General features: G+C 39.8%; 2 protein-coding genes across 2 annotated transcripts in view; one reads left to right on the top strand and one right to left on the bottom strand.

Moving 5' to 3' along the window:
* The window catches only part of PDE7A (phosphodiesterase 7A), a 75,371-nt gene extending 75,024 nt beyond the window's left edge, over positions 1-347 (top strand). The window contains exon 13 of the mRNA XM_035569456.1: positions 136-347. Within this exon, the coding sequence (XP_035425349.1) occupies positions 136-347 (212 nt within the window). The remainder of the gene's footprint in view (positions 1-135) is intronic.
* A 3,741-nt stretch (positions 348-4,088) lies between these two features.
* On the bottom strand, positions 4,089-27,301 carry MTFR1 (mitochondrial fission regulator 1). Its single transcript, XM_035569457.2, has 8 exons — positions 27,199-27,301; positions 21,887-22,029; positions 18,515-18,613; positions 13,002-13,120; positions 9,709-9,950; positions 7,738-7,999; positions 7,402-7,570; positions 4,089-5,829 (listed from the first exon to the last, which is right to left on the bottom strand). The coding sequence occupies exons 2-8, from the start codon at positions 21,950-21,952 to the stop codon at positions 5,770-5,772; spliced, it is 1,017 nt and encodes a 338-aa protein (XP_035425350.1). The 5' UTR covers positions 21,953-22,029; positions 27,199-27,301; the 3' UTR covers positions 4,089-5,769.
* Positions 27,302-27,376: the final 75 nt, after the last annotated feature.

The following is a 27,376-nucleotide window of genomic DNA, read 5'->3' as shown; positions in this document are numbered from 1 at the left end:
AAATATCAAATGACTTTTTAAACGTGTATTTGAATAGTCCTATGCATTGTTTAATTTCTTTCTGAATTTTATTAAAGTTTAGTGGGTTTTCTCCTGTTTTTTCACTTGGGTTTGTTTGTTTGCTTGTCTTCCAAGGTTTTATGACCTACTTAGTGGAGCCGCTATTTGGGGAGTGGGCCCGGTTCTCGAACACCAGGCTGTCGCAGACGATGCTTGGCCACCTGGGACTGAACAAGGCGAGCTGGAAGGGAGTGCAGAGAGAACAGTCTAGCAGTGGTGATGACGTTGATCCCGCTTTTGAGGAAATGGACTCAGACATATTACCTCAGGAACCTCGATTGTCCTGACCTCAATCTTCATGACAAAACTGCCTCTTCTCTTGGTATCTGCACAGCTGGATTAAAGGAGATACTTGTCTGCCCGAGGTTTTGGTAAAATGGTAAAATGATGCCAGCATTATTTATTTCCAAGTTTTCCTTTGACACAGACCATTTGAACCTGATTTTTTTTAACTGCAAGATCCGAACATAGAGCAATATGCATATGCCTCAGTTGGTTTTCGTTTGGAACCTTGAATATGCAAAGCACAGCAGTGACTGAGCCTTGAAGGAACAGTACGAGAGCTTCATTGTGCCACATGTTTTGTTTTGTTTTTTTTTGTGAAATCTGAAATCTGGTCTTCAAATCTAAGACTTGAGATGGATCGTTCCACTTTCTTGGAATTTAGCAAGACTTGCATAAATGTGTTCAAAGCATACCTTCCACTCAGTCCCTGTTTTAATACGGAAATGTGAAGTGCCCATCCTCTGCTGCCTCTGGCAAGACTTGATGTTTACAAATGTACTCTGAAACTATTGGTTCTAGACTTAACCTTTGCGCATGGCTGTGAAGGAACCACTAACCTGGGTTTTTTGCTTTTTTAAAAGAAAAAGATCAAATCTGAGACTGCAGCTCTTGTTTCTTTGGATGCCAGAAAAGCCTCCCATTTGCCATAATTTTGTTTGTGCACTGGGAACTGAGCATTCATCATAGAGCACAGCCAAGCTTTACTCCAGTGCTGTATGGGAATGCAGTTTTTTAAAAGCGGAAAACACTTCTGAATTTGGGAAGGGAAGGGGTGGGGGTGGGGGGGAAGCGTCTGAACTGCATTGCGATTCTGCAGTGAAAACATCGCATGTTGTTTTCACCATTGTACACTTGAACTGCACATGCAAGAAAAAGGTGGAATGTCTAAACACCATAATCAGCTCAGGGTATTTGCCAATCTGAAATAAAGTGGGATGGGAAGCGTGTCCTTCAGAACAAGGGTACAAATGCCCCTTTCGCTGCAGTGTGTGTGTATGTGTGGGTGTGTGAGTATGTCTGGGGCGGGGGAGGGCGGGAGGGAGCTGGGAAGGGTTTGAACGGCAACATTTTTTTTTTTATTTATTCTTTTAGAATGTGACAATTTCATGAACAGCCACATCGGGGAGGAAACTGTAACAAATTGCTACAGATGCCTTAAACTATGCACAAAGCTAAGTGACCAAATTTGTTTTTGATTTGAAAAAAAAAAAGGTAAAAAATAAAAAAGTGCATTGTTTACTTATTCCTCCCTCTACTGAAACATTACCCGCTAATGGGGTTTTGATGGGAAAAGGAGAAAATGTTTTTTAGGACAAAATTAAAGGACTAATTTTAAACTTAAAACATTCCATTTTTGTAATTTGTTTTACATTGTTTTAAGTACAGTAAGCACAACTGTAATCTGATTTGAGAAACTGGTGCTTTCTTTTAGTTCATTTGTATTTCCCTGTTCTTATTGTAAAAGACTGTTTATTAATTCTGTTTACAGTTTGTTGCAACAGCCATTCTTGGGAGAGAGCTTCAGCGTAAAGCCATTTGTAAAGGCTTTGCCGTATTCATTTTAATATGTGCCTGTTGCTGTTAACTTTTAATTAATAAAAAAGTTATTTTCACGTTATGCTCCTGTACATTTAAGTTATGACCGAGTCATGGAAAGATAGCTGAGGTTGCAGTGAGCTTCCACTGTAAAACTAAGCCCATTTTTTGGATTTGAAACTACTAGTCCTCCTAATGCTCCAAAATTTATCGCCTCTTCGAGCTTGGCCTTTCACTGTTTCAAAAGCAAATTCTGACTTAGCTGTTTGTTTCCCTTCTAAAATTAAGTTGTTTCTTACTCTTTCATGTTCCCTGAAGTAATATTATTAATCTCAAAGTGGCCATGTTTAAAGAAATAAATTTGTAATGAAACCACTTTTTTTCGAACCTGCGTGGACTTCCTTCCTTTGCTGCCAGTGCAAGTTCTTGCTATTGTCTGACTTCACTAGAGGATCAAATGTGCTGCGAGTTTGGGTTATAATGTGACGTAAGAGTAAAAAAAAAAAAGCCTTATTTTAACAGCTTGTCTTTAAGAGGGTGGTGGTACTTGCCAGAGTTCTTCGGAGCTGCCGGAACAAAGAGGAGGTAGCTGTGTGTTTGAGTAATTCACCGTGGAGAGATTGCAGCGCAGCTTCCTTACAGCCTGTACAGATTTGCAGGGTTAAGCGTGGAAAAGTACTGATTTCTCTGTTTTTTAAATAAAACCTGTTCTGAGCCTGCAGATACTTTCGAAACAACCGTTAAAATCAGAATCTGATGTCTCCTGATTCTCACATTTTCAGAAATGTGACTCAGTTTATATTGCCATTGAGGCGCTGTCTTTAAACTTTGCTAATTGTTGCAGGATACTTGTATTTTAATAAGAATTTTTAATGGAAATGAAAGTTAATGAACTTACAAATACATATATAGCAATACTTGCATAGAATATTTATAAACAACCTGCGATTCTTCAACATTTTGCAATCTTAGTGTTAGATTGATCTGTTCTGATAGGGACCAGTACAGCTTGTCAAAATCCTGGAGTAAAATGTGAGTAATTTTGTTCTATGCCGGCTTTCCTAGGGAGGGGCTTCTGGCTTTTCCTGCAGCACTGGATTTGAAAAAAATGGTTCTAATCCCATTTATTAATGTGCATGGAAGCTTTTGACACTTGACTGAATTAAAACAAAAATGTCTCTCTTGAAAGTACTGTCTCGAAATTCCTTCTAAAAATCTACATTGGATGTCAGTGTTCCTGCAGCTAATTGTTTTGTGTATAGACCGAGAGCATTAATATGCCAGGAGTGTACTTAACGCGTTACAACTGCTAACAGCCAGTCACAGCCCATGTGAGTCCTGAAACGTGTTACGGGATGGATGTCAGCTTCCCATCATAATTGGTTTTAATCTGCAAATCTGCTGCTGTTGGGCCACGCTATTTGCTAACACAGAGAGACAGATACGGCCCTTAGCTTATGTCTGAGGTATCTGTCCCGTGTGAATGTCCTCATTTGAGTACTTGTGTCTTGGGAGGTTTTTCTGTCAGCAGTGGCATGTGTATATAAAAGATTTCAAGTAGAAAGATACAGATTAAGGTACAGAAAAGCATAAAATAAATTATTTGATGACAGCTTTGTGATTATTTTTTCTTGTACAGCATTTCTGTTACCGTGGCTTTACGTCTTGTCTTGCCATGTTTCTGGTTTTCCTGAGTACTGAACACCTCCACCTCAGATCAACCTTTCAGACTGAAAAGGTTTTAGTGTGGGTTTTTCTCTCGTTTTAGACGAGTGTAATAGGCCAATTGCTATCCTGAACTTTACAGTTAATGATTAACTGGACTGAGTTCCATTATTGCAAATGAGAGAGTTCAGATGAAGCTGGTGGAACCACTTTCACCAGATGGGACTTGGGCAGAGGTTTTCTCAGCCATACCAAGGGACTGAGAGGGGAAGTGTTTGTGTCCGAGGAGGGCTTGAGTATCTTCCTGTTAAGTTTGTAGGGAAGCATAAAACTCTTGTGCTCTCTGATCATTTATCTGAATACAACAACAGCACAGCCCAGTCAATGCAAGGACTAATTCTACTGTTCTTCCTGCTGCACAGCAAGGTGAGTAGTCCAGTCATGAAAGGGATGCAAGCTGTGAATACATTTACGGTCACTATAATAGAATGTACACTATGCTTTGTTGGGGCTGACATCATTTGTCGAGTACCACAAATCAATCACATACACGGTGTTTATTTTAACTGCTTTTATTTTTACATAGTGGCAATATAGAGCGTTAAATACAAAACTTGAGCCCAAAAGTATCTTTCAAAAAAAGTGTTTTAAAGGCATTTAAAAGAACATGAAGATTTAACGGCCTATCAGTAAAACTGATGGCCAAGCATTTTGAAAGGAATTTATATCGTGTACATATTAACACCATTTCAAGTTTCACACCAGAAAACATCTTCCTTGATCATACAATCTACGTTCCAGTTATAAGCAGCAAAGCTTTAGTCATCTTCAGTAACCTAACTGGAGCCATTCAGCTGTCTCTACGTAAAACACGCTGCGTTTTTCTTTTCCTAGAAAACAGCAGCTCTAAAAGGCACTTGTACTTGTTCCAGTAGCCAGATAAACTTAGAACATGAACTAGCCAGGCTTGGCTTTTCTAAGTTTATCCACAGTCAGAGCAAACCTTGGCTTCACCTGAGCGTGCAGCTGAGTTACAGCGCTCTGGTTGCTGAGCAGCTTTCTTCAGTCTGGATTTTATTTTTAGTTTGAGCCCCTGACATTTGTGGATAGAGGCCTGAGCTCAGGGGGTTGGCTGGTCAGTGACCCAGCCCTGTACAGGTCTGGCAGCAAGAAGCTGCTCTGGGAAATCCCCAAAGGACCTCCCCTGGAAAACAGATTATGTGCAACAGCTCCTACCATCGCTTCCCTGCCAATAGGACCGTGAGGGCTTGTGCAGTCCCCACCTGCTAAAATCCTATCCAGGGACCCAAAGGCCACTGGGAATAAAAAGGTGTCGATGAGCATCTCTTAGCACAGCTGAGATGAGCGATATACTTTTGGCAACTTGCACCCCACAGTACTTTGTACCTTTTTTTTCCTTTACATCACTCCTACGCTAGTTAACACATACTCTGACACTAATCGTTTTACTCTGCTGCTATCTACTGGTTATTTCAAATTCATTGCACTAGCTAGTCACAGAGGCTCCCTCCACATGATTCACTCTTCATGCGCTCGTGTTGGCCACAAGATGATACAGATCGGTTTTGCTGTCTGACCTTTGCAAGCTCACAAACTCATTTTGGGGGGAAAAAAACACAAAACACCAAGAATGTGCTACTATTTAAAATATCTCATACCAGGTGACCTTTGCAGCAGGTTCATGTTTTGACTTTGTTTCGCCATGAAGCAGAATGTGTTCAGTTTTAATTTGGGCTAAAAATTCGCTAAAACTGAGTTTAAAAGAAACACTTTTACACGAAAAATTCAGTATCAAACTAAACTTTATAGTGCAAGTCATCATTGGAGCTCAAATGACTGATTAACTTAAGGGTGTATCGCTGTCATTATTAACATGTACACAATGTTTTAAGGTGGTCAGTTACGCGCAAAGAATGTTGTAGAGATAACTTAGTGTTAATGAACTAAAACCACCCCGTAAGTCTGAGTAGAAAGCCAGGTTTGGATACGAAATTAATACCTGAGTACAATGGTCAAACTTACTCCCCTTGATAAATCACGTACAAACACGCACCTCAGACGCAATGTTTAGTTCCTCAATTCAACATTTTCACATTAGGTTTTTCCGCGTTGTACGAGACCACTCGGTACTAGTGCTATTTGCAACGCCAGAGATTTCGGACAAAACAGCTCTACAGTCTTTCACGTAGTGATCTCAATACGTTAAGATTTCTCAATTAAAGTCTTCATTTTTCCTGTAGACTTCAGCATGTGCGGTCCAAACTGAGAAGGAAACCAGAAACACATTCAGGTTGCTTTCAACAGAGACCTAGCTGAACTATTATCCATCCATCCATCCAAGTTGTAAGTAAAACTAGAACCTGAGCAGAGAGAATCTCATTTATCAACTTGCTTCTCTTCATGTAGATTTTACCCACGTTGTAGCAACAAAGTAAAGGGAAACATGTCAGCGATCAGCTGCAATCACTCAGATTAGGCAGCTAACCATCTGCCGGAGAAGCTCTGACTAGAGGTCCTTCACTCTACCACAGCAAAATACGAAGATTGATGCTGTTATCTTTAGAAGTTGACAACCAAGTGCTCTAGCAGGAGTTTCTTGAGATTATTCCTGTTCTTTGTCCTGTGTTTTTGTGCAAGTCTTTGTAAAGCATAAAAGGACTGATTTGGCAAAGTTACATACTGATAAATAACCTATGACAGATATTTATTAGCTCATTATGCATCAACATTTTCGTATTTCATAAATGAAAACCTTCAGTTTTCTTAGTTTTTGAGGATTCAATGATCCTTTGTCTCAAAAGATGGACTTCAAATTTCGAAGCAAAATTTGTGAAAAGCTCCTGTGCAAATAAAACATTGCCAACTCTTCTTAAAGCCTCTGCTGCTAGAAACAAGTGATTGATTTTGGGGAAATATACAGCCTTGTAGTTGTGAAGAACAGCCTGAATAATACAGAAATTAAAGGCCTAAACCAAAAGGCAAGTAAGTCAACCTTAATAAGCTGAAGTACTCAGAAATCCTGAGATTTGTGGCTTAGAAATATTATTTTCCTAAAAAAAAAAACAAAAAAAACCTCAGAGTACAGACGACTCGTTCGTTTTAAATTTTGGATTTTTATGTGCATTTTTCTCTAAACTCACAAAGGGAGTCTCTTTTCTGTTCTGATTCTATAGCACAAGGCTTCAAGGACTGCTTACTAACAAAACTGATCTACAGTAGCCTGTTGTGTAAGTAAGTGAATGCTGCTAGAAACTCAGATCTTGAACATTTGCTGCTTAAAAAGCCCTTACTTGAATTTCAAATCAATCTGAAATACACTAGCAGCCATTGTACTATGACATACATTTTACAAATAATTTAACATACCTGCATTGTAAAGAAACTTTATTAACTCACTATTAACTCAGCTTTATGCTAATTATTAGAAGAAACTCCCTACGATAAGATCCAGCAGGCATTCTGAGCAATTTGCTTTCTATGTCCCTAGGAAGGGCTGATGTTTCAGGATCTTGTTTCAAAATTGCGCATGCGCTATCTGAATGGTTAAGAATATCACATTCTCATAGCAACACATGAGGTTTTTGTTTGAAAAAGAAAACGCCAGGAAGGGTTTTTAAAGCTCAAGTCAAAACAGGACACAATCTTGAGAACAGATACTAAAAACAAAACATGATTGCCACAAATCCTAGTGTGTCAGTGGCATTTCATAGGGCTTTGTGGACAGCGATGTTAACTCCTAGGTATTTGCATCTGTTGGCAGAAAGATTTACTCTGGCTTACCAGGCAATTAGCATTTAGTCCAAGCATGTGTTCAGTGAGAACCACAATACTCACCAGCACTACTTCAGTCTTTGTCTTTGTTTCAGTCTTTGGAATCACTTTTTCAGTTTCACTTTGGCTATCGCTTCGGTATCGATAGGCAAATTTCTTTTTGAGTGCTTCTGCTATTAATGCAGCAGGATCTGTAGGGTCAGCTACTTTGGCTTTTGTATCTTCTGGTGATCTAGAAAAGTCAACGAGAAAATTTAGCGGAGTCCAAAACAAAGCTGGAGAAGTTGTGAATGCTTTTGCATTCTTCTTACATCACCACCTGTCTTAACCTGAAGTAGTTCTGAGTCATAAAAACAAATCATTAATGCTCAAGTTAACAAACATAAATAAATGCCTTACCTTTTCACTGACCGTAGCTTCACGCTGTTCATGTCCTTGAGGATTTCTAGCATGTTTGGTATCTCAGACTTCTTTGGCCCATTTTCTGTCGGAATCTGTCCAGAATTTTTTTTGTTTTTCCGTTCTTTAATGAGCTCAATGGCAGACACGCTCCGTTGCAGGCCCGGGGGAGGGAGTGGTGGTGGTGGTGGAGGAGGGGGAGGAGGAGGTGGTGGCGGTGGTGCTCCAGGGACAGCAGCTGAAGCAACTGGACTTAACCCAACTACAAATAAAGCATGCATTCTGTGTCAGTTTACTTGTAAATACCCTTACACGTCACAAGTGTTCAGGTAAGAACATCACTAAAATAGCTTTGATTGCTTCCTCTCTGCTTTCTTTAGGTTATCACATAACTTCTTCAACCCTAAACCACTGAAGTAGACATGACTGAAAAGGCACGTAAAAGTCCTCCTGAAGGAGGAGTTCTTTGGATTTCCAGTTGAAATTCTGGGTACATTCATGTTTTTACTGCAGTGGGATGGATGTCAGGATGTAATTAAATCCTGATTTTAACATTATCAGTATTTCTTCTGAGGGGCAAGTGCTGGGCTAGAAGTCATAGCCAGTCTGTCATGTGAGCAATGGTTCTTCCAACATTTCAGAAATAAAGGAGTTACCATACAAGATTTTAAAATGTAAATTCCAGAGTTCAAAGAGTGCTTAAATTCAATCTTATTCCAACTCTTTGAGGTGGACAGCTAATGATGTTTGGAGAGATTCTTAGGTTTATCTTGAATTGAAATTTCCTGTGCTTTTTAGGTAAAAAATGTTATAGCAGTAAATAAATTAAGAAACCTCTGTTCGAATGCCCCTTTAAAGAAATCACCAAGACCAGACCAAATCAGAATTCTGAGGCTTAAAGTCTGTATAAATAGGTATGTAAATAATACAGGAGTCTGCTCTGCATATACATATTCATACACAATCGTTACCATATTCTACCAGAAGAGGGAGGTAAAGATGATAAAATCACATCAAATTTTAAGTTTCCTAATACATAAAGGAAAAGGGAGAATGAGGAAAAGTACGTTATGGTGGGATTTCTGTCAAGTAACTACACTTCAAGAATGGAACTGAGTGATCCTTAAAACTGTTTTACGGTTTTGAATTTGAGTAGTTGAGGAAATATAAAGTAACTGCTACCAGTTCACAGAAAAAAAAAGAACAACATCTGAAGAATCAGAATATTATGGCATGCATGAACAAAACAATGTATTTGCTAAGTGACTGTAGGAACTGATGAAAGCTGAGTGGCTATTACCTCCAATGAGCAAGGGCTAGCTCCACTAATCCTTGCAGATCATACACTCAGACCTGGATGGATGGTAGTCAGAGGGGAGGGAAGGAGGGGAAAGAAGCTTACGAAGAGTTACTCTGCTTACTACAGGGAACAGTGCACCGCTTCTGGTTCCGTATGAACGTGTCCAATCCCAGAGATGACTACAGAAAACAATTTCATCTCCTTTTCTGCAATTTATTTTATAAGCTTGAGATGTATGCCAAAAGCATAACTAGCATCTTACATGATAACATCATGATATAAGAGAATCAGTTTCATTACTGGGTGGGATGATTTAGGTGCTAGTAGTTAAATTACGCTCTTTTAGCTTGGTTTATTCTATCATGTTTATCAAGAGCTGTGCTCTGAAAGCTGTTAATATTCTGTACTTATCCATAGATTCAGAATTCTGGCATGCTCTCACAGAAATGTAAAGACTTTTAGAATACTAGAAAATGCAGAAAATCTGACAGGTCTCTTGTCTTCAAGAACTATTCTGTATTCCTTGGTTTGTATGCTACGTCTGTCTATCAAACTAACCAAAACAGCCTGGAGAAGTGCAGTGGATCACAAAAATGAATTAGCACTGTAGTGAACATAAAAAGGACAAACTCATTAACTCATTTGTGCTAAGATTGCAGCAAATTTAATACCTGCGGACAGATTCTGCTGTTCTTGCAAGATTACAATTTTGGCTATCTGTGCTCTCAAAGAGGCTAGTTCATTTTCTAGAGCACTGATCTTCTGCAGAGCTTCTTCGTTCGCTGTCACTGTGCTCCTGGATGCTGGTTCGTCTTCTAACAGGCTTGGTGAGGATCCCTGGTTGCATGGGGATTTTCCACACCGATGTACTTCACCCGGACCAGGCTGGGCTGTTTTTGACCAAACTTCTGACCTGTAACAAAAATATCAAAAGATTTTTTTTTTCAAAAGGCTTTCTGATAGATAGAAACAAAAGCAACGTTACATACAAAACAGGAACAGGAGTTAAAAGGAGTGACTTCAAAGTTGTCTTCACACAAATCACTTCCCCCAAAACACTGTACACCTCCAAGCGAGTAAGAACTTCACGTCCTTTCTGTTTGCATCACTGGCTGGTATTTCTCCTCCTTCTGCCTTGCCAGCTTTGTATGGAATCCTTGATTTCCAGAGAAAAAGGAATTTACTCCCTCCTGCCCTCAATCTTTCTCTGCCTCATGCATATTTTGTTTTTTGTTGAAATTAAGATTTAAAACATTTATTTTGCCCAAATGCTACCATTTTTTTCCCCATAGGCTGTAAAAAGTCATTTGTAGTTGATTCCCTTGAAGGAGGAAGAGTTTCTTATTTCCATGGCACGTTTTGTACTGTTCCTGGACTTCTCCAGCCCTCAATTTTAGTGGTGGGAGAGTGGAACACAGGGAACAGTTTAGTGGTGATGCACACAGACTGCTTATCAGTAAATAGGAAGGGATCTTATCTCAAGGTTTCTAACAATAAATAAAGCTATGGAGAATAAAACTTCATACGATTTTAAAGAGTCTAGAAGCTTCCCTTCTCTCTCTCATAAGAGCAAGAAAACACAACTCTGTTGCTTTCCTTCATTACCCACTAAAGCTGAAGCTATGTTAAACACTGAGGGGTTATTGTGCATCTGCAGCTAACAAATGGTTATGCTTACAGAAGACGCCAACATTTTAAAACACTTTATCTCAAGTAGAACTGATAAAGATTAATGATAATAGATTAATATAAACAGAAATACTTTCTAACTGCTGATCGTGATTACATAACTCTTACCTCGTTCCTGAAACTTCTCAGGCCGGTCAGGATTCCGTTATTTGTTTCAAACACGAGGGTAAGAACAGTGTCTGGTGATACGTCTTTTCAAAATGTGCAGAGTGGCTCTAGACTAAATACAGCTTCAGAGCCCCGTCGCTCTGGGTGTATGGGGTAAGCTGCCCGGGGTGGGATCCCGTGAGATCTGTAGTGGTGCTACACTTACAACAAGAGCCAAGCTCTGAGGCTAGAACAAGCCGTGTGCTGTGACCACCTCCGTGTGGTCTTAGATGCACAACTGAATCTTTCACAACGCTGACAGAAAGCACCAGCACAACTTGCAAAACTTGGTTAAGCACAGCTGCATATTATGAAGGATGTTAAAATTTAGGTGGTGCTATCTCCACAGGCATAGAGAGCAATCAAAACTAAGACAATCACAGGATGCTTCCTACGGCAGCCATCTCTCTGCACTCCCTAAAAAATAAAGTGGAAGGGGCCAGCAGTCACTTCTCTCTTTAAAACGTACCTCCTACAGACTCTTAAAAGGAGCAGAACAGCTGAACAGAAAGGGTATTTTCGGCTCTGAGCAGCAAAGGCATTTTAAGCAAATTCCTCAGTGGAATTTAATGCTGTGGAAAAATATTATTCCTGAGTTGTCACTACTGCTCTGACTATGGGTAGGAGAAATATGACTTGTCCTTTAGTTGCTTCATTTATAAAATTGCGTTCACAGAAAAAAAAAAAAAAAAGTCTGCAAGACTGTTTACAGAATTATCCTGAATATGTATTTTAACAGTAACACCTATGGGATCTCCTTGAAACAGAATTTCAAATGCACGGAAAACACTCGGTGCTTGCTACATTACCTAACACCCTGCATGGACGTAATAACCAGTCCATACTGAAATATTCATACCTGCTAAGTAGTCCACCTACAATGCTGCATTACGAGCTGTTTGCCCTAAGGTCACTATTTATCTGCAGGATTATTTTAGTCCCAGCCCACTCTAACTATCCCCTCCTCCCCCTTCACACAACGCAGGCATTTCAGCAAACACGCCAGTCTTACATCTTTCATAAGAGGTTCTCTGAAGCAACAAAGAGCTATTCTCCCTCTTGTCTCCATTAGACTTAATAGCTTTACAGTTCAATCCTTAAACAAAACATTTCTGTGCAAACAAAAGCAGTACTGGCCGGTTCATTTTCTTTGTATCAAAGACACTTTACGAATAGTTCTTCTCAAACAAGCCTTGATTTCTCGGACTCCCCTTGGAGTTTGTGAAACTAATGTTGCGGTACCAGGATATCAGGCAAAGCTTGGCTGTGGCAAGTTATGTTGGAGGGCATCTAGGTCCTTACTAATCTGTTTTGTGCCTTCAAATTAACAACGTATCCTCCAGCAATCTCTATCTGTGCCTTTCTCTGGAAGGTCAGTTGGAAGACAAACTTCCTCTGCACTACAGAACCCTGCCTTTGTTTCAGGCTAGTCTGAGCAGCAGTTTGGGTAGGCTACAACACAGAACTTCATCATTTCAGCCAACCGTTTAATGCAGCTGCCGTGCCACGTAGCGCTCGTGGTCCAACACAACGGTACCTGCGCTGTGATTCTGGACACAGGCGCTCGACACGCTTCCCCGCCAGTTCTCATTACAAAGATTAAAGGCAAAATATGTCATAATTTTTTAATTCTCTGCTACAGAATGCGGAGTCTTAACCAGAAAGGTGAAAAATGATGCAACAATTACCAGATTGTCAGAATGACAATCTGTCTTGCTGTTAATCAGGAAGCCTTATAACACCCTGCCCCATGCTAACGGAAACCTCTGGAGAATTGGAGAAGAATCAGCGCTGGCAATCATGCTATGCCACAGCAGACATTTTTGTGGGGACAAGGTTGTGTGAAGCTGTCACACTTTAACTCTTTGCAATAAATAGGTAAACAAAAGCCACAATCTTCCTTGTAGGAAGCCAAACTCCTACATGTTCTCAAACCAGCCTTTCATTCACAATCCCGTTACTCCAATCTCTACTTATTCTTTTCTGGTCCCTACCTTTTCTACCACTCTTCCCTCTCCCAGCACACAAGTGCTCTCCATTAACTGTAATGCACAGTATATTCTCAACAGACAGAATCTAGTTTTTTTCTTTGGCTTCTAACTTGAAGGAGAAGATCTGAGGAGCATACCTGAGCCTTGTAGAGACTTCACCTTCCTCTTGAGCAACCCATCTGACATCTGCAAAGGAGGCCACTGCATCTTCTCTAAATTGATGAGGATGGTTTCCTTCTGTGCCATGAGAAGTAAGCTAAATTTTGAAGACAAAATTGAAGGTTTTAGTCATGATTCCCAGTCCATTTCACTGTTATTTTACCCAATGCTTTTAGTGAGGCTGCACATTACTATTAACACATACATGCACAAAACACATCTTACTTACTACACTTGTTCCTATCCTGGGCTTGGTCCAGAACGCATTTCACTGACTAGCTCTATGTCAGTGGCTACCTATACACACTCTCACATGACCCTAATGCTGAAAATCCAATGCAGATTGTTACCTTAATGACAAACAAGCGTCAACATTCTTAAATAGTGTGCTGTATTATCTCAAATAATGTTTTTAATTACATTCATTAGCAATAGTTAGAAGAGACAATAATTACTACTCTTACCTCTTAAACTTTTACTCTGATTTAGTATTATTTTGAAAGTGAAATTCTGTTGAAGTGTTTCCCTTCCTCTACACCTTGCAGAATTTCTGTACAAGAGTTCAGGCGTAAACATTACAGAGGAAACAAGCCACTCCTACTAGCTCCACAATCACACGGACTTTCAGTGAGAGGTAGGATGGAATCGTAATGGAAACGACTGCACTATTTGCTAAAAATCTCATTTATAGCATGCCAAACAGACTATTTTTCAGCACAGTTCTGTCACCAGCTTTTTTGAAGCCAAAGGTGAACAAGGCTCAAGAGACTGGAACCCTTCTTACATTTACAGCTAAGTGTCAGACCTGAATGAAGATTTGAAAAATTGTTTGGACCATCAATATATGTTCCATAACCACAGCTATACAAAATGGTTTCAAATCTCCTTGGAAACACTGGCTGCTTCCCCAGGTTAGACAAGGGCATGTGTACTCAGTCACTGGACTACCAATCAGCCCGGGCTCAGTACCTTAGCAAATAAAAGCTACTGAAATACCTTTCAGTAATTTCCTCTGCTAGGTTTGCTGTCTTTAGTTGTTTATCTCCAGTGCAACTATGCCACCTCTTTTGCTTGTATTAGATACAATCCACGTGCCAAATTTGCACATGAGTTGTTGTAGCTGCTTACACGCTACCTGGTTGTGGCCAAGAAGCTAGTAATACTCACAAAGAAGGTGGTATCATATAGTAATCTCTTAAGGATAGCTTTGATCTGTCCCGTTAGTGCTTAAGTCAAATTTCAAGGCAACTCGCCTCTGTAAGAGGCAACTATAATGTAGCAGCAACTATGGAATGGTCGCAGTAACCTGAATTTGTAGCAGACCTAGCGCAGTAGGACTGCGGTCTTGATTAAGTGAAACCATTTATGAAGAACATTCACAGGTATTTCAGTTGTAACCTTTGGTACACAAGTTCCAGGGAGACAGAAATTGTGTTATTTTTTTTTATTTTTATTTTTGTTGTTCTTCGTGTGTTGTGGTTCTTTTTTTTTCCTTCCCCCAGGAGTTGTTACAAACAGCTTTGGAAATTGAGATTACTCATCTTCACCTCGTACTCTTGCAACTTGTGCGTGAGCCTTTCTCACAGCTCCCAGGAGTGCATATTGGCATCACCAGATCATTTGGAAACAACAGGGTTTTTTCCAGGTAGCATCAGCACAGATGGTAATATGTTTATCACATTAACAGTTGTGCCTAATACCATCACAGTCTGCCTCACTTTAAAACAGTCTAGAGAATACTATATTGCACGTTAGGATTTCCATTGTTTGAGGTTTCCTTGTTTTGCTGTTGCTGTTTTAAATAAAAAAAGAGATGTTCATGACCACAGCAGCTGTATTAATGTTAGTGGCAATTAAAAGCATCTGTAGCATGTCAGCCAGTTCTTGCAGGTGACACACATTTTCCTGATGGCAATGGTCACGTGAGGAACTATTACCGTGAAAAGATTGAAGGCGTATTAAAATAAAGGCACTTGCATCAAAAAGCATCTTATAAATCAGCAGTAAGGAATGCATTTCCCATTGCCAGGTTTCCTGCTTTGTGAGATAAATAAGTTCTAATCCAACATTTAGTAGCAAGCCTTCTGTTATATTGTGAGGCAAGTTTCGTCTTACTTTTTTATTCATATTTATATGTAAACAGAATCTGCTTGTTACCCATATACAGATGTTTCTTTTCTCTATCCCTATAAATGACAAGGCTTTCCACAGCAGTGGATTTTGAATTTCAAGTTGAGGCAGGATTTTTAATTGAATTTAGAGGTTAAAAGCCGACACCCATCTCTTAAAACCTTTGCTCGTCTGTAGAATGATGTTTCAACAGCCCTGCTGAATACTCGGCTCCTGCAGCCAACCTTGGCTGAAGAACACTTGGACAACTGCTCTGCCAGCACCTGAAATGGGGAACAGAGCTGAAAGCAGAGGTGGACGTGGAAGGAGTGGAAGTAGCCTGCTTTTCCGAGAAATATAGAGTCGTTGCCCCAAATTTTTCCTTAACGTACCTTTTTTTTCCTATTTTATTATGTGTGTATGCTTCACACATACACGTGTGCATGTGTGCGTGCACCTGTGGCTTTCAGATCCATTTCTGAAAGAATTTCTGGAAAACAAAACACTCACTGTTCTCTTTTAGCTGATGTCAAAGCAGGATCTCTATTTTTCTGTTTGCTCCAGGAAATAGAAAGTGGAACAAATATTTTTATACATTTAAGAATAGAACAAAAATCTCTAATTTCAAATTACTAATAAATTTAGGTATTAAACATTTGGAAATACTTCAACTAAGACAAACTTCCTATGATTTTTCAAATTAGCCCAGTAAATTCTGATGTTTGCTAGATTCAAGCCAATTCCCTAGGAGACCTGTATTTGGTTACCAGATCTGTGTCAAACAGGAGAAGCACGGGACTAGAGCAGAGGTGCTGTAGTTGGGGGACACAGGAGCCTTCCTCTCCCTGTGTTACCAATCCAATCTTCTGAGTATTTTGTCAGTTTGTTTGAATCTACCTAGGCTATGTTGATGTTTAACTATTTTTTTCCTCCTAAAGACCACAGATAAACCTAAAATAATGACAGACAGAAGAGCGTTATGAACCATTTTCATTTGTTCATGCTATAGAGAACAGATAAGGTAAGTTTTGTCACTGCTGCATGTAGCAGTTAATTTAAATGTTGACTACGGCAAGGCCCAGAGAGAGGTACTACAACAGCTGCAGACCTCAAAAATCAGAATATTAGGCTATTACTCTGCTTATTAGATGAGCAGAACAAAAGCATGCTAGGAGAAAAGAATGAACATAAGAGAGATATGCTTTCAGTATCTCTTATCCATTTATCAGAAAGAAAATGAAAGCCTACAGGCAGCTTATTGTTCTTAAAGTTAGAAACACTGATGATACGCATGCACCCTCAGACGAGGCAAGTATGGTTTGCTTTGGTTTTTAATAAAGTGACTTACAGCAAGGTTCAGTGCATGGTCCTTTCATAATATAGCTAAAGCTGGCAAGAAAGAAAAAGGAAGAGACAGCTATAGGAAAGCATCAGTTGCAACAGCATAAAAATGATCAAGACTGGCATTGAACTTCAGTACAGAATCTTTAACACAGGTTAAGACACAGAAGTAGACGTTAGCATCACAGTTTTACATGTTCAGCAGTTTACATATTTAAAAACTTATAGTTATAAAATATATATTAAAAAGCCTTGCATAAACCACAAACTTTAACATACCTAAAGGCTCAATGCTGTAATATTTCAAATTCAATCAACTGTGATAATTGTACTTCTGTTTTTAGCATCCTTTCCTTTCATCTAACAGAAGATGAATGTTTAGCCTTACTGTGCATAAAGTCTAAGCAAAGCTGACTGTTTGACTCTTTAAGAGGAAAAAAAAACAAGTATTTTATTTGTTCTAGCACAGAATTCAGATGAAGATGCATATTTATCTTTTTATTTCAACGCTAACAGTATTTGGAAAAAAAATCCCCAGACGTATCTTACAGCTCTCTGCAAGTACCTAAATTCTTTCATATACTGTATTGAGAGAAGGCATTATTTGGCTAATTATTAAAAATGAACACTGTCTTCCCTTGTACAGCCTTTACAAGGGAAAATCAGATATACCACAGGAGGACTTCACTTGCTTTCAAAGTTGAGGCACACAGAGCCATGCTGCTAGCATAACTACTATGAATTATATACCCAAAAGTTTCAATTCAGCATCTCATTTTGTTGTCCTCCTGCACAAATTTCTCCCCTGCAATGTGTATGTATATATATTTACATACATATATGTATTTATTTATATACATATATATATATGTATGTATGTATATATATAAAATAAAAGTTTCATGAAGCCACCAGTACTGGGAGATGCTTGGCCGCCTAGTTTCTCAAAATAATTATCTAAGAGAGTGCAAACAGCCTGTTTTTTTTTTGTTTTTTTTTTTTTAAACTATCACACCAAAAAGGCTTCCATGACAGTCTGAACTATCTGATTTTACTAACGTAATTTCAAATATTTCAAATTTAAATATTGTTCATACATTTCATATAGGATAAAGAGATGAATTTAAGAGTGAAAAATTTAGCTTTGTAGCAATTACCCTGTCTTAGTGTGGGTGATGATTCCCACCCTCCATTCATCACCTTTATGTTCCTCTCCCTTGTTCAGTCCCAGAAATATTCCCTTCTCAGCGTGAGTTTCAAACACAAGATTTCTCTAGCTCTATACCCACCCCCAATCCACAGCACACTCAGAGTTGAAGAGATTATGTGTAACAGCTTCCATTTTTCCATCTGTTCCTGAACAACTTGTTATAAAAAGCAAGGGTTTTCTCCTCCTTAAGCTTTACCCTTGCTCTTTACCCTCCCACTATACGCAGTCAAAGTTAGAAGCAAACAAATCAGAAAGCTGCAGAGCACTGATGTTCCCCTTTCACCTACACAATGCTAGCCTTGTATAAAAAAAAGCAAGAGTACTCATGTTATCTTAGAACTAATTTTTAACTTTCTGATAAAGCTGTTTATTTTCCAAATATTTTTAAGTAACACTGTTCATCTTCACATGCCTCTTAAGCCTAGCTTTAAGGACTGTTTTCAGAAATCAGTTTCAAACTTTTTTAAGAAAGAATTTCTCTTCCATGAGTAACTTTTCAATACTGTATCGTGTCATTTTAGAAGTTCCATTTTCTTTGGGAAAAAAGCTTGTCTGAAGTTTCAGTATGTGTGTTACAGCAACATGGATTCGTGTTTTAGGCAGTACAGAAGCTGAAGAATTCACGTTAGGTAAAAGTCTGAACTTGAAGTGGGAAGAACTGAGGTAAATTAATTCTCCGATGGGCCAGGTTTATCTTATTCTGCTTTTAGGAACCCTCTAGTCATTTTTTTTTTAAATTAACTGTAGAATTGCTTAAAATCTTTTGACACAGGAGCAAATCTCTTTATCTGCGTAGTGAAACTTGTGTTTTAAACTGCTGAGAATGCCTACCTGAAACTGAACTCTTGGACACTGTATTAGAGAGAGGTTAGTACCAATTTTTCTTACAATGCTTCGAGATGAACCATAAGGCTTGCTTGACCAAAGTACCTAGAAGGAAGAAAAAAAGAAGTCAGCTGTTAGATGATTCATTCTTCTATCATATCGAAGTAGCTTCCCCTTACCCTTCTGTACTATGCTTGTGCTAAATGTATGCATGATTTGTAAGTTATTCCTTTCATGCTAGGAGAGAGAACATAACACATTCACTCAAATTTCTATCACTTAATTTAGTGAACTCCTTCCATTTTATACTTGCTTTGGTAAAAAAAATGTTTTGGTCATTAGAATATGCCTGTTTAGGCTCAAGACAGCCTTTGCATTAAGTTTAAATTCAAAGCAATAAATCTAGTAATACAGAAGGATTCAAAATTTAGTAGTTTCTTCAAAAGCATAATTTGTCCATTTCTAAGACAATAAAGAGTAATCTGCACTGAGTCATACACCACTTTTTAAAGGGTTTCATGAAAAGCAACTCAATCGTGACAAATCCATAAAGTTATGTAATTCTACATTTCCCAAAGTCTATTTTCTTTTTTCACTACGAGCTCTTCTGACGCAGGAACAGTGTCTACCAGTCTTCAAACAAACAAACCACCCCCTAATAGCTAGCATAAACTACAAAGTGTAACTGTGGAATTAAAGGGTAGAGAAAAGGAAAAGTGAAAAAAAGACATATTTGAAAATGAGACTGTCATAAAATACACGTGCACTAGAGAAAATTGCACATAGCACCTCAATTCATCTGGCTTCTGATTCTGAACCGTTTCTACTGCAATTCACATTTCTTCTACGCTGTTTCAGTAGGGACTGAATTTCTGTTGTACATAGTGTCAAGAATGTTTGCTCTACTGTTTACCATAGCTGTATGAAATAAAATGAGACTATAATCCTAGGACAATACTACAAATGATCCAGAACAAAAGAAAAGAGCACAGAGACAGAAGTAGGAAAGATTTAAACACAGAGAATGGCAACTGAAACAAAGCAAAGAAGTGAAAGAATAACAGGAAGACTATAACTAAACAATTAGAACACTGTCAGGCAATTGAAAATACTCGAACTGTGTCTACTTATGACTGTAGATACGAATTTACTACTCAGACCTTAGTTTTTAAAGGCTCATAGCTTCAAGCAAACCCAACATCCTGTTAGAAGGTTAGCCCAAACAGAAAACTTAGATAAAATCCATGCTGTTAATACTATTAAACCAACCCTCATGTGGCACGGCTGTATCGCCTGTGTGATTAGTGCAGGGAAGCTGTGGGAGTTTCACAACACACGGCTGAAAACCATTTTGATATACTAAGCAAAGATCACTACTCGCAGATTTCGAAGGTTCTATTCAGAAGAAAATATGTTCCGTGGTATTTATCCCCAGATTATATTATTTCAAAAACTTCACACAAACATTTTGCTTAGTCCTATACCGAAGCATCTTTCCTTCCCCTGACTTTAACTGAATGTATGACGTTTGATAAAACAAATGCACATATGCACTGCACATATGCTACGCTAGATTTCCACATCAGAGCGGCAACTTTGCCAATCACCCACTCAGACTCAATTTTTTCATTATATGAAATACAAATTCTCTTGCTTAATATGCAATTAAGTTACATGTTGGAAAAAAACGCGTTCTAGAGTACTCTGTGGGTACTGCATTCTGGATTCCTCAAAGACCTCACACTTGTGACATTAATGTTTATCTGTACATCTGAACAAAGAGCAGGTAGACCTGGAGCCCTCAGTAAGACGTCACCAACAAGCGGTACCACAGTAATACAGCCTCACTATTCACAGCAGCTTCTGCTCCTAAAAGCAGGACAGTTTACAAGAGCCTCCAAGCGACGGTACATCGGAAAAAAATAGTATTAGGCAAGGGAAGGCTTGATTAATTACAGTAGTACTTCCCCAACAGCGAAGAGGCTAGACTAGGTGCTGTATTAGCGACATACGGGCAGCACATTATTTAAGCAAGTGGTGAAGCTTGTTTAGAGATTGCTCAGACCACAGCCAAGAGGCTGGCTAGGGCCCGTATACCCAAAGTGTTTGGCGCCCAAATGCCTTTCAGGTTTTTGCAATAGTTTGGTGCATCAAAGCTTTCCGAGTTACCTAAACTCAGTCAAGACATGGCTGGGCGATATTTTCAGAAAACCGCACGCAAGCTGTGCCACCAGGTACGTCAATAAAGTCAGCACACCCCCCAGGCGAGCTAGTAAGTCTCACCCCTGTTCACACGACTTCTTGTCGACTTGAAGCACTGGCAGAGCAGGTCTGCAGAACACTACTTAGTCATACCCCTTATTGCATCAGTGTTTTCCTGTTCTGCAGGACGGCTGACATCTGGAAATGTACCTGCACTATCACAGCCTCGATACAAGTAGAGAATGGGGGGTAACAGAGGTTAAAAACCCGTTTTTCCCCCTCTATTCAAACTGCCAACGACCACAGTAGAGCCCATTCTCAAGCTTTGATTTTTCAGAGTTACACCGCATAAAATCTCAGACTTCAGTTCTAACAAAAGCCTAAAATACTGATTCTTATGGGTAACTTACAACGTATATTAGTTTTGCTCTCTGTAAATTCCCGAGATTAATAAAAGGTTCTACCACAATCACTGGAGGAAGAACCACCTTAAGTAAGTACCGCATAGCTGGTAAGCAATTCCACCTTACTAAAATTATTGGGATTATTGCAGTGAAGCCAATAATTCAGCTCAAAATAGCTCCTAAAGATCCCAGTGATAAAGCAGGCGATGTGTAACACCTATCTCCCTCTGCTAAACATTGAAAGAAAACTCTACATACACTTTCCTCTAGGTAGAGACCTGTGCACGTGCATTCCTCTGTTTCCCCAATAAAGAACACAGCTGTGTTGCTCTCATGTACAGTAACACTCTGAAGAGGAGAGGCAGATGTAGCACAATTCTTGTCGTCTCAGTTTCATGGAGCTTTGCACATCTCCAAGATGCAAGCAAAGAACTAGTAACATTTAAGAATTAATATCATTGTCAAAAGTCAGTTGAAAGTTTTCCTTCAGCTTCAAAACGCACATCGAAGCCCGGCATGAAAAGGAGTGTTTACACTGTAAACACTTCATTATTGGAGCTAGAAGGAGCTACACGATATTTTTAATTCACGTATTACTTGGTACTTCAGTGTCCAAGTAGTGAATTCCATATTTTTTCCAGCAATGCAAAATCATATGAGAATTTAGTATATTTAAAGTGTTCTGCTGGAATGGATATGCACAAGCTAAAATATATGAAGTGCTTTCCACGCCTGACTTTCTGAAAAAACGAATGAAGTTTGAAACACTTACTGATTCCATGTTTAATCCAACGTGTTCAAAAGCCATCCTAATTAAGCGCTTAAGCCAGCAAATCATCTGGATTGGAAAATGCCTTTCCAAGCCTGGATTTAAGCCTTCCAAATCTGCAGGACTGCGGAGGTTCCATAGTCCTTCTGAAACAAGAAACACAAACAGTTTAGAAGCGTGCTGTGGTCATGTACAGGAGTAAATTGTTCCATGCATTCCAAAAACAAGCTTTAGAAACAGTTACTGACAACAAGATACTTTCAGAGCCAATTCCAAGTACTGCAAGGTACAGGCATCCAGAAAGCAGTTACCTAGTAGAGGTGACAAAGATTTTTTTGGATGATTTTTAAGAAATCAGAGCTGTTGCAAAGTTAATCATTAAAAGGCTGGGAAACCGTGGGATGACGGCAGCAAGGGACTAACACCAAGACCCACGGGCCATACTCCTATCTGAAACTCTTCTCCATGCAAGGACAAGCTACAGAAAGCAGACCACCTCTCCTCTTTCAAGTTCTCTGACAGCTTTGCTGTTTCCTCCGTTTTCCCACAGCTGAGAGACTGGAAATGTGGAAAAATGACTAATAGAAGAAAAAGACAGGAAATAGTGTAGCTGCGGGACCTGAAAATCCTCCAGTGACTTGTAAAGTTGGCCAGATTTCAAATTGTGTCTATTTATACATCCTACCATTCACTTAAATCAAGATGTTTCCATTGCTCCTCTAGCGAAAATAGCGTATTTTGCCTCTAAACATGTTCTACACCAGTCATAACTTGGATGCCATCGAGATGTGTGTGCCACCAAAAAAAAAAAAAAAAAAAAGCCATAGATGTAGGTTTACGTTTGTTTTGTGCATCAGACTAGAAACAACACTCTGCTGAACCACCCTGAACGACATATTTGTAGCATGAACAAGTGTGGTGCTGAAGCCATTGCACACAGAAGGATGACTAAGGCAACGGAGCAGCAAGGAACTGTTAGCTCGGAAGTTTGAAAGTCGGGAGATGGAAAAGCTCGGCAGTTTGAAAGTGCCCACGAGCACTACGGTTAAATCATCACTGTTTCCATTACAAACATTTTTTTTTTTCCCAACAGTTCCTTAGTAATAACCTGCTTCTTGTGGAAACTTGGCAGGAAGAGCGCAACTTTACAGCTACCTTTTTTTAGACAGGCTTAAAAACAAACAAACAGAGTTTAAAATAGTTTCTCATCACCACATAAAGAAAAACACACAGCATTGTTTTTTACTGCTGAATAAATTACGAAAAAAACTGATCTATCAGCTAATGTAAAACTAAGAGAAAAAAATATATTAAGAAAAAAACACAACAATAAAAAAGCGAACCAAAAGATTAGATGGAAAATGCAGTTGTTATAAGAAAAACAACAGGGAAAAATAATGGGCTACCTATCAAACAGCCACCAACATAAGCTACACTAATACATAATAAATAAGAAGCCCTTAAGCTATGGACTACCAAAAGCTGGAAAAGTCTTTTAGGGAAGCGTTACCATCTACTTGATCTAGTCTTCCTTTAGGCATCTGTTAATTCTTCCCTTAGACAAGCTGCTAGACTGCATCTTTGATCACACTGCACCTGCTGTATTTTTAAAGCAGGAGCATTACAAGTGTTTCTACACGCCTCGTATTAGATTTGGCATCATATCTGGCACTGCAGAGATGCGGTGACATAAAAGAGAGAAAACTGTATTAAAAGGGGAAACCTGTTCCGAAAGCGTGCCTCTCCAAAGGAGCTCCTCTGCCTCATTCCAAAATTCAGACTTGTTGAACACGTAGTGTGGAAATCAAAGAGAAGAAAAAATGGAGGCTGTGTCAAGACATTCACACGAAAGAGTAAAAAAAGGTAGAGAATGCATTGCTGAGCACCTGAGAGCACAGGGCGGGCGGGTGAAGGCAAGGGACAGCACTAGAAGGAGATCACAGAATGGTTTGGGTTGAACACCTCCAGCGATGGGGCACCACAGCTTCTCTGGGCAACCTGTGCCAGTGCCTCACCGCCCTCTGAGTGAAGAACTTCCTCCCAAAATCCCATCTAAATCTCACCTCTTTTATGTCATTTTAGTCACGTTTTGTTTTGTTCAGTAAGCAAAGAAACGGTATTGACTACTTGGATTCTGACCAACCAGGAGGACTGAGTCTTTCATAACAGAAGGTGATTTGGCCAGAAGCGACTTACCTAAGATAATTATCTGCAGTTCACATTATAAATCATTGTTTCTTCTGCAGCCTAAATACTTCAAGTACCCAAACTACAGTCATCAGCTTCCCAATCTTGTCAAAGCCCCATTGTTTGCTGTTGTTGAAGAAAGTGACGGAGGTCTGTCTGTAAAGCGCAGAGCACCGCCCAGTTCCCGGAGACTGACACTAAGGACAGCCATGCTTTAATAAAGACCGGCTAATTAGTCATCTAAAGGCATATCTAAAAGGAAAACATTTACAAGTATATCCCATTATTTTTACAAGAACGATTAGTGTTCCAGAATTATCCCCACACAAACTTTATACTCGTTTCTTCCAAACTATATTGCACTGCACTTGTCTTCATAAATGTCAATTATTTCACAATTACTCTGTGACCCAAGTACAGAAAGGGTTCGTTCGGAATGAAACTGCTGGACAGCAAGACTAAAAGCATTAGCAGATTTTTCTTTCCTGCTTTGCATACACGCCAACTTCAGAAGCAGGAGTTAAACATTTATTGCTTCTAGTAACCTAGAATAACACCTCTTTTAAAATATTCATGCCTACTTTATTTATCCTTTATGTTCTTGATTATCCTCTATCTTCTTGATGCTTCCTACACTAAAAATAATAGCAGTTTAATTCCTCTAAAGCTTCCACAACTCAATCACTACAATAAAATGCCCCAAGTGACAGCAATATTGCTATGAAATGCAGTACTTCTGCTGTGCTTAAGTAACACTATTACAATGATAAGCAGTAGTCATAGGCAAGATTCCCAGAAGAGGTTAGAGGAGTAATAACACAAAAAATTACATATTTGCATAGAGCAGGCAGGGTGGGAATTTCATGGGTTCTTTGTTTATAAAACTCTGCTTACACAGAAATTAACAATGCTCCAGAACTTTCTGTCTGATATGGAAATGTGCAGAAATTCCCTGGTTCAGAAACGAGCAGGTCTGCACTCCCGAGTGTCCAGGTTCTCACTTTCCCCTCCTGGAGCTCTCCTTAGCCCTCACTTTTTACAATCACTTTTGCAGGTTTCACTCAATACTTTCATATCAAGTATCAGTCTAGAGGGCTGAGAGACAATACCACTTATAAATTATAAAATGTTAATGAAATAAATACAAAGGCTCTGGAAGCTGTACACATAAGTATACTGGTCAGCAAATACGAACTGAAACCCTTTGCCAGGCTCTCCAGCGAGTGCTACACATGAAAGACGAGAAGAAGGAAAAATTAGATGCAACTGCTTTCAAATTGAAATATTTCTGTATATTTTCCAGTGCTGTATTTATTCAAGTCCCTTCCAAATTACGAATTCTCTCTCTTTAAAAGAAGATATTAATATTTTTCTTACTAAAGAAAGATTCCCTTATTCATGTAAACTCCACACAAAAATAAAAGAGAATGGTTTGATGCACCTGACGCAGAGGATGAGCCATATGCAAAGGACAAGTGCACAAAATCTGAAAAATGAAAGGTCTAGTCTCTAAATTGAAAGGGTATGCATAACATAAACAAGTACTTTTTTTTCCAAAGTGTGGTTTCAAAGAAACACCAAGCATATCAAAAATTATATTAAAAAAAAACAAACAAGCAGGTTCCTCCTTACTTCAGCAGGAAACCAGGCCACGCATATCTTCAGTCTTGATGACTGACGCATGACCCAAGCTCACCTGATGAAACTATATCCATAAGGACACACATTAAAGAACTAATGAAGAAAGATAAAAGCCAACAAAAAATTACCACAGGAAACCAAGCAGGCAGGCAGAATCTTCTGATAAAGGACCGGGCCCTCTCCCAAATCAACACAGACCGCTTACAAGTAATGTAAGTATTTGGCAGAGGTCACGCAGTCAGCTACAGAATTCTGCTTTTGGCCTGGCAGGCACAACTAACAAAGTACCTGTTATTTTCAGAAGCACCTGCTTGGAATGACAGACCTAGAGAGATAAAAGTCGGTGGATACTGCACAGACAGTCAAGGGCTTATCTAAGCTAACATCAGCATGAAATCTAAAGCAAGAATTGGAAATAATACATATATTCAAAAGGAGTTGTTAAAGGTTTTTTTTTTTAAAGAAATATAACCTAGTTGTACACACCTCAAAGGACAAAAACATATTTACCACATCTTGCCAATTTTACCACACCTTACCAGCTAAGGATGGAGAAGAAGAAAGAAATCATGTTTGAGCACTGGTTTGATCAAAAACCTTTGCTCGACAGAGATTATAGCTAAGTGGTATAGCGTAGAAAAGTGAAATGTTCCAACTTTTCTAAGCCATACAGCCATAACCACACACCTACACTCTGCTGCCAGACTCAGCTCCCTGGTTGTTGCTGTGAATGCCAGTCCCTCTGCTACAGCTTTGACAAACAAGAAAAAGCAAATGTTATTAACAAAAGGATGTATTTGTCAGAAAGGCAATCAAAATGTTTTCATGTTTTTCCCCATAATCTCTATTAGTAACAACTTTGAGCTCCTAAATGCAACAGCTAGCTGGTGACCTGACCGAATAAGATTGTTTTGACTCAGCAACGTGCAACTGGAAGTTTTGGAGGCGATGGGCTGAACACTCACCTCCCTTCTTTTTTTTTTTTTTTTAGCACTAGGTAAAAAGCAGACAGGGTTATCTCCTTTCCACGTATGCTTAGTAAGCGTTGTGTTCGCAGCTGCCCGAGGAGGGACTATTAACGAAGCCCTGGTGCTACTTTCAGGCAGATGAACACACTACGGCCGATACCAGCATTCAGACCCCCCTCACCCTCGATCTGGGGACTTTGGACAGGTGGTTGGACAGAGCACCGCCCAGCACACCACGAGTTACCTCTTAACGACCACAGTGACCGCAGAACCCGGCACCGCGGCGGTACCACTGCAGGCGCGGACACCACGAGAACACCAACCCAACCGCCGCAGCCCTTACACGCCTCTCCCCCCAGATACCTCCGCCTCACTAAAACCCCCTCAGAGCCCCCTCAGGACCCTCCCCAGCGAGGCCTTCAGCCCCGGGCGACCACCACAGCACCACCGAGCCCCCCCCCGCCCCAGCCCGCCTCAGACAACGGCCGCGCTCCGCTCCGCTCCCCCCCCCGCCCTCACCGCCGCAGCCGCCGCCGCCGCCTCAGCGCTGCCTCCCTCAGCCGCTGCTCCCACCGCGCTCGCCGCCCGCCCCCCTCCGCTCAGCCAATCCGCATCCGTCCCGGCACCGTCTCAGCCAATAGGAGGCCGGCCCGCCCGCCGGGAGGCGGGACCTCGGACGCCCTCTGGAATACGCCGA

The sequence above is a fragment of the Cygnus atratus genome, chromosome 2 (assembly GCF_013377495.2).
Source record: "Cygnus atratus isolate AKBS03 ecotype Queensland, Australia chromosome 2, CAtr_DNAZoo_HiC_assembly, whole genome shotgun sequence".
NCBI lineage: Eukaryota > Metazoa > Chordata > Aves > Anseriformes > Anatidae > Cygnus > Cygnus atratus.
Note: the sequence above shows the minus strand (reverse complement) of the source record. Positions and strands in the feature narration are given on the sequence as shown.

Coding starts and splice junctions, on each gene's coding strand:
- MTFR1 (XM_035569457.2), bottom strand. CDS start 21,952: ATGATTTGCTGGCTTAAGCGCTTAATTAGGATGGCTTTTGAACACGTT. Junction 18,614..21,886: donor TTGGATTAAACATGGAATCA/GTAAGTGTTTCA, acceptor TCTTCCTTCTAG/GTACTTTGGTCAAGCAAGCC. Junction 5,830..7,401: donor CAAAGACTGAAGTAGTGCTG/GTGAGTATTGTG, acceptor TTTCCTTCTCAG/TTTGGACCGCACATGCTGAA.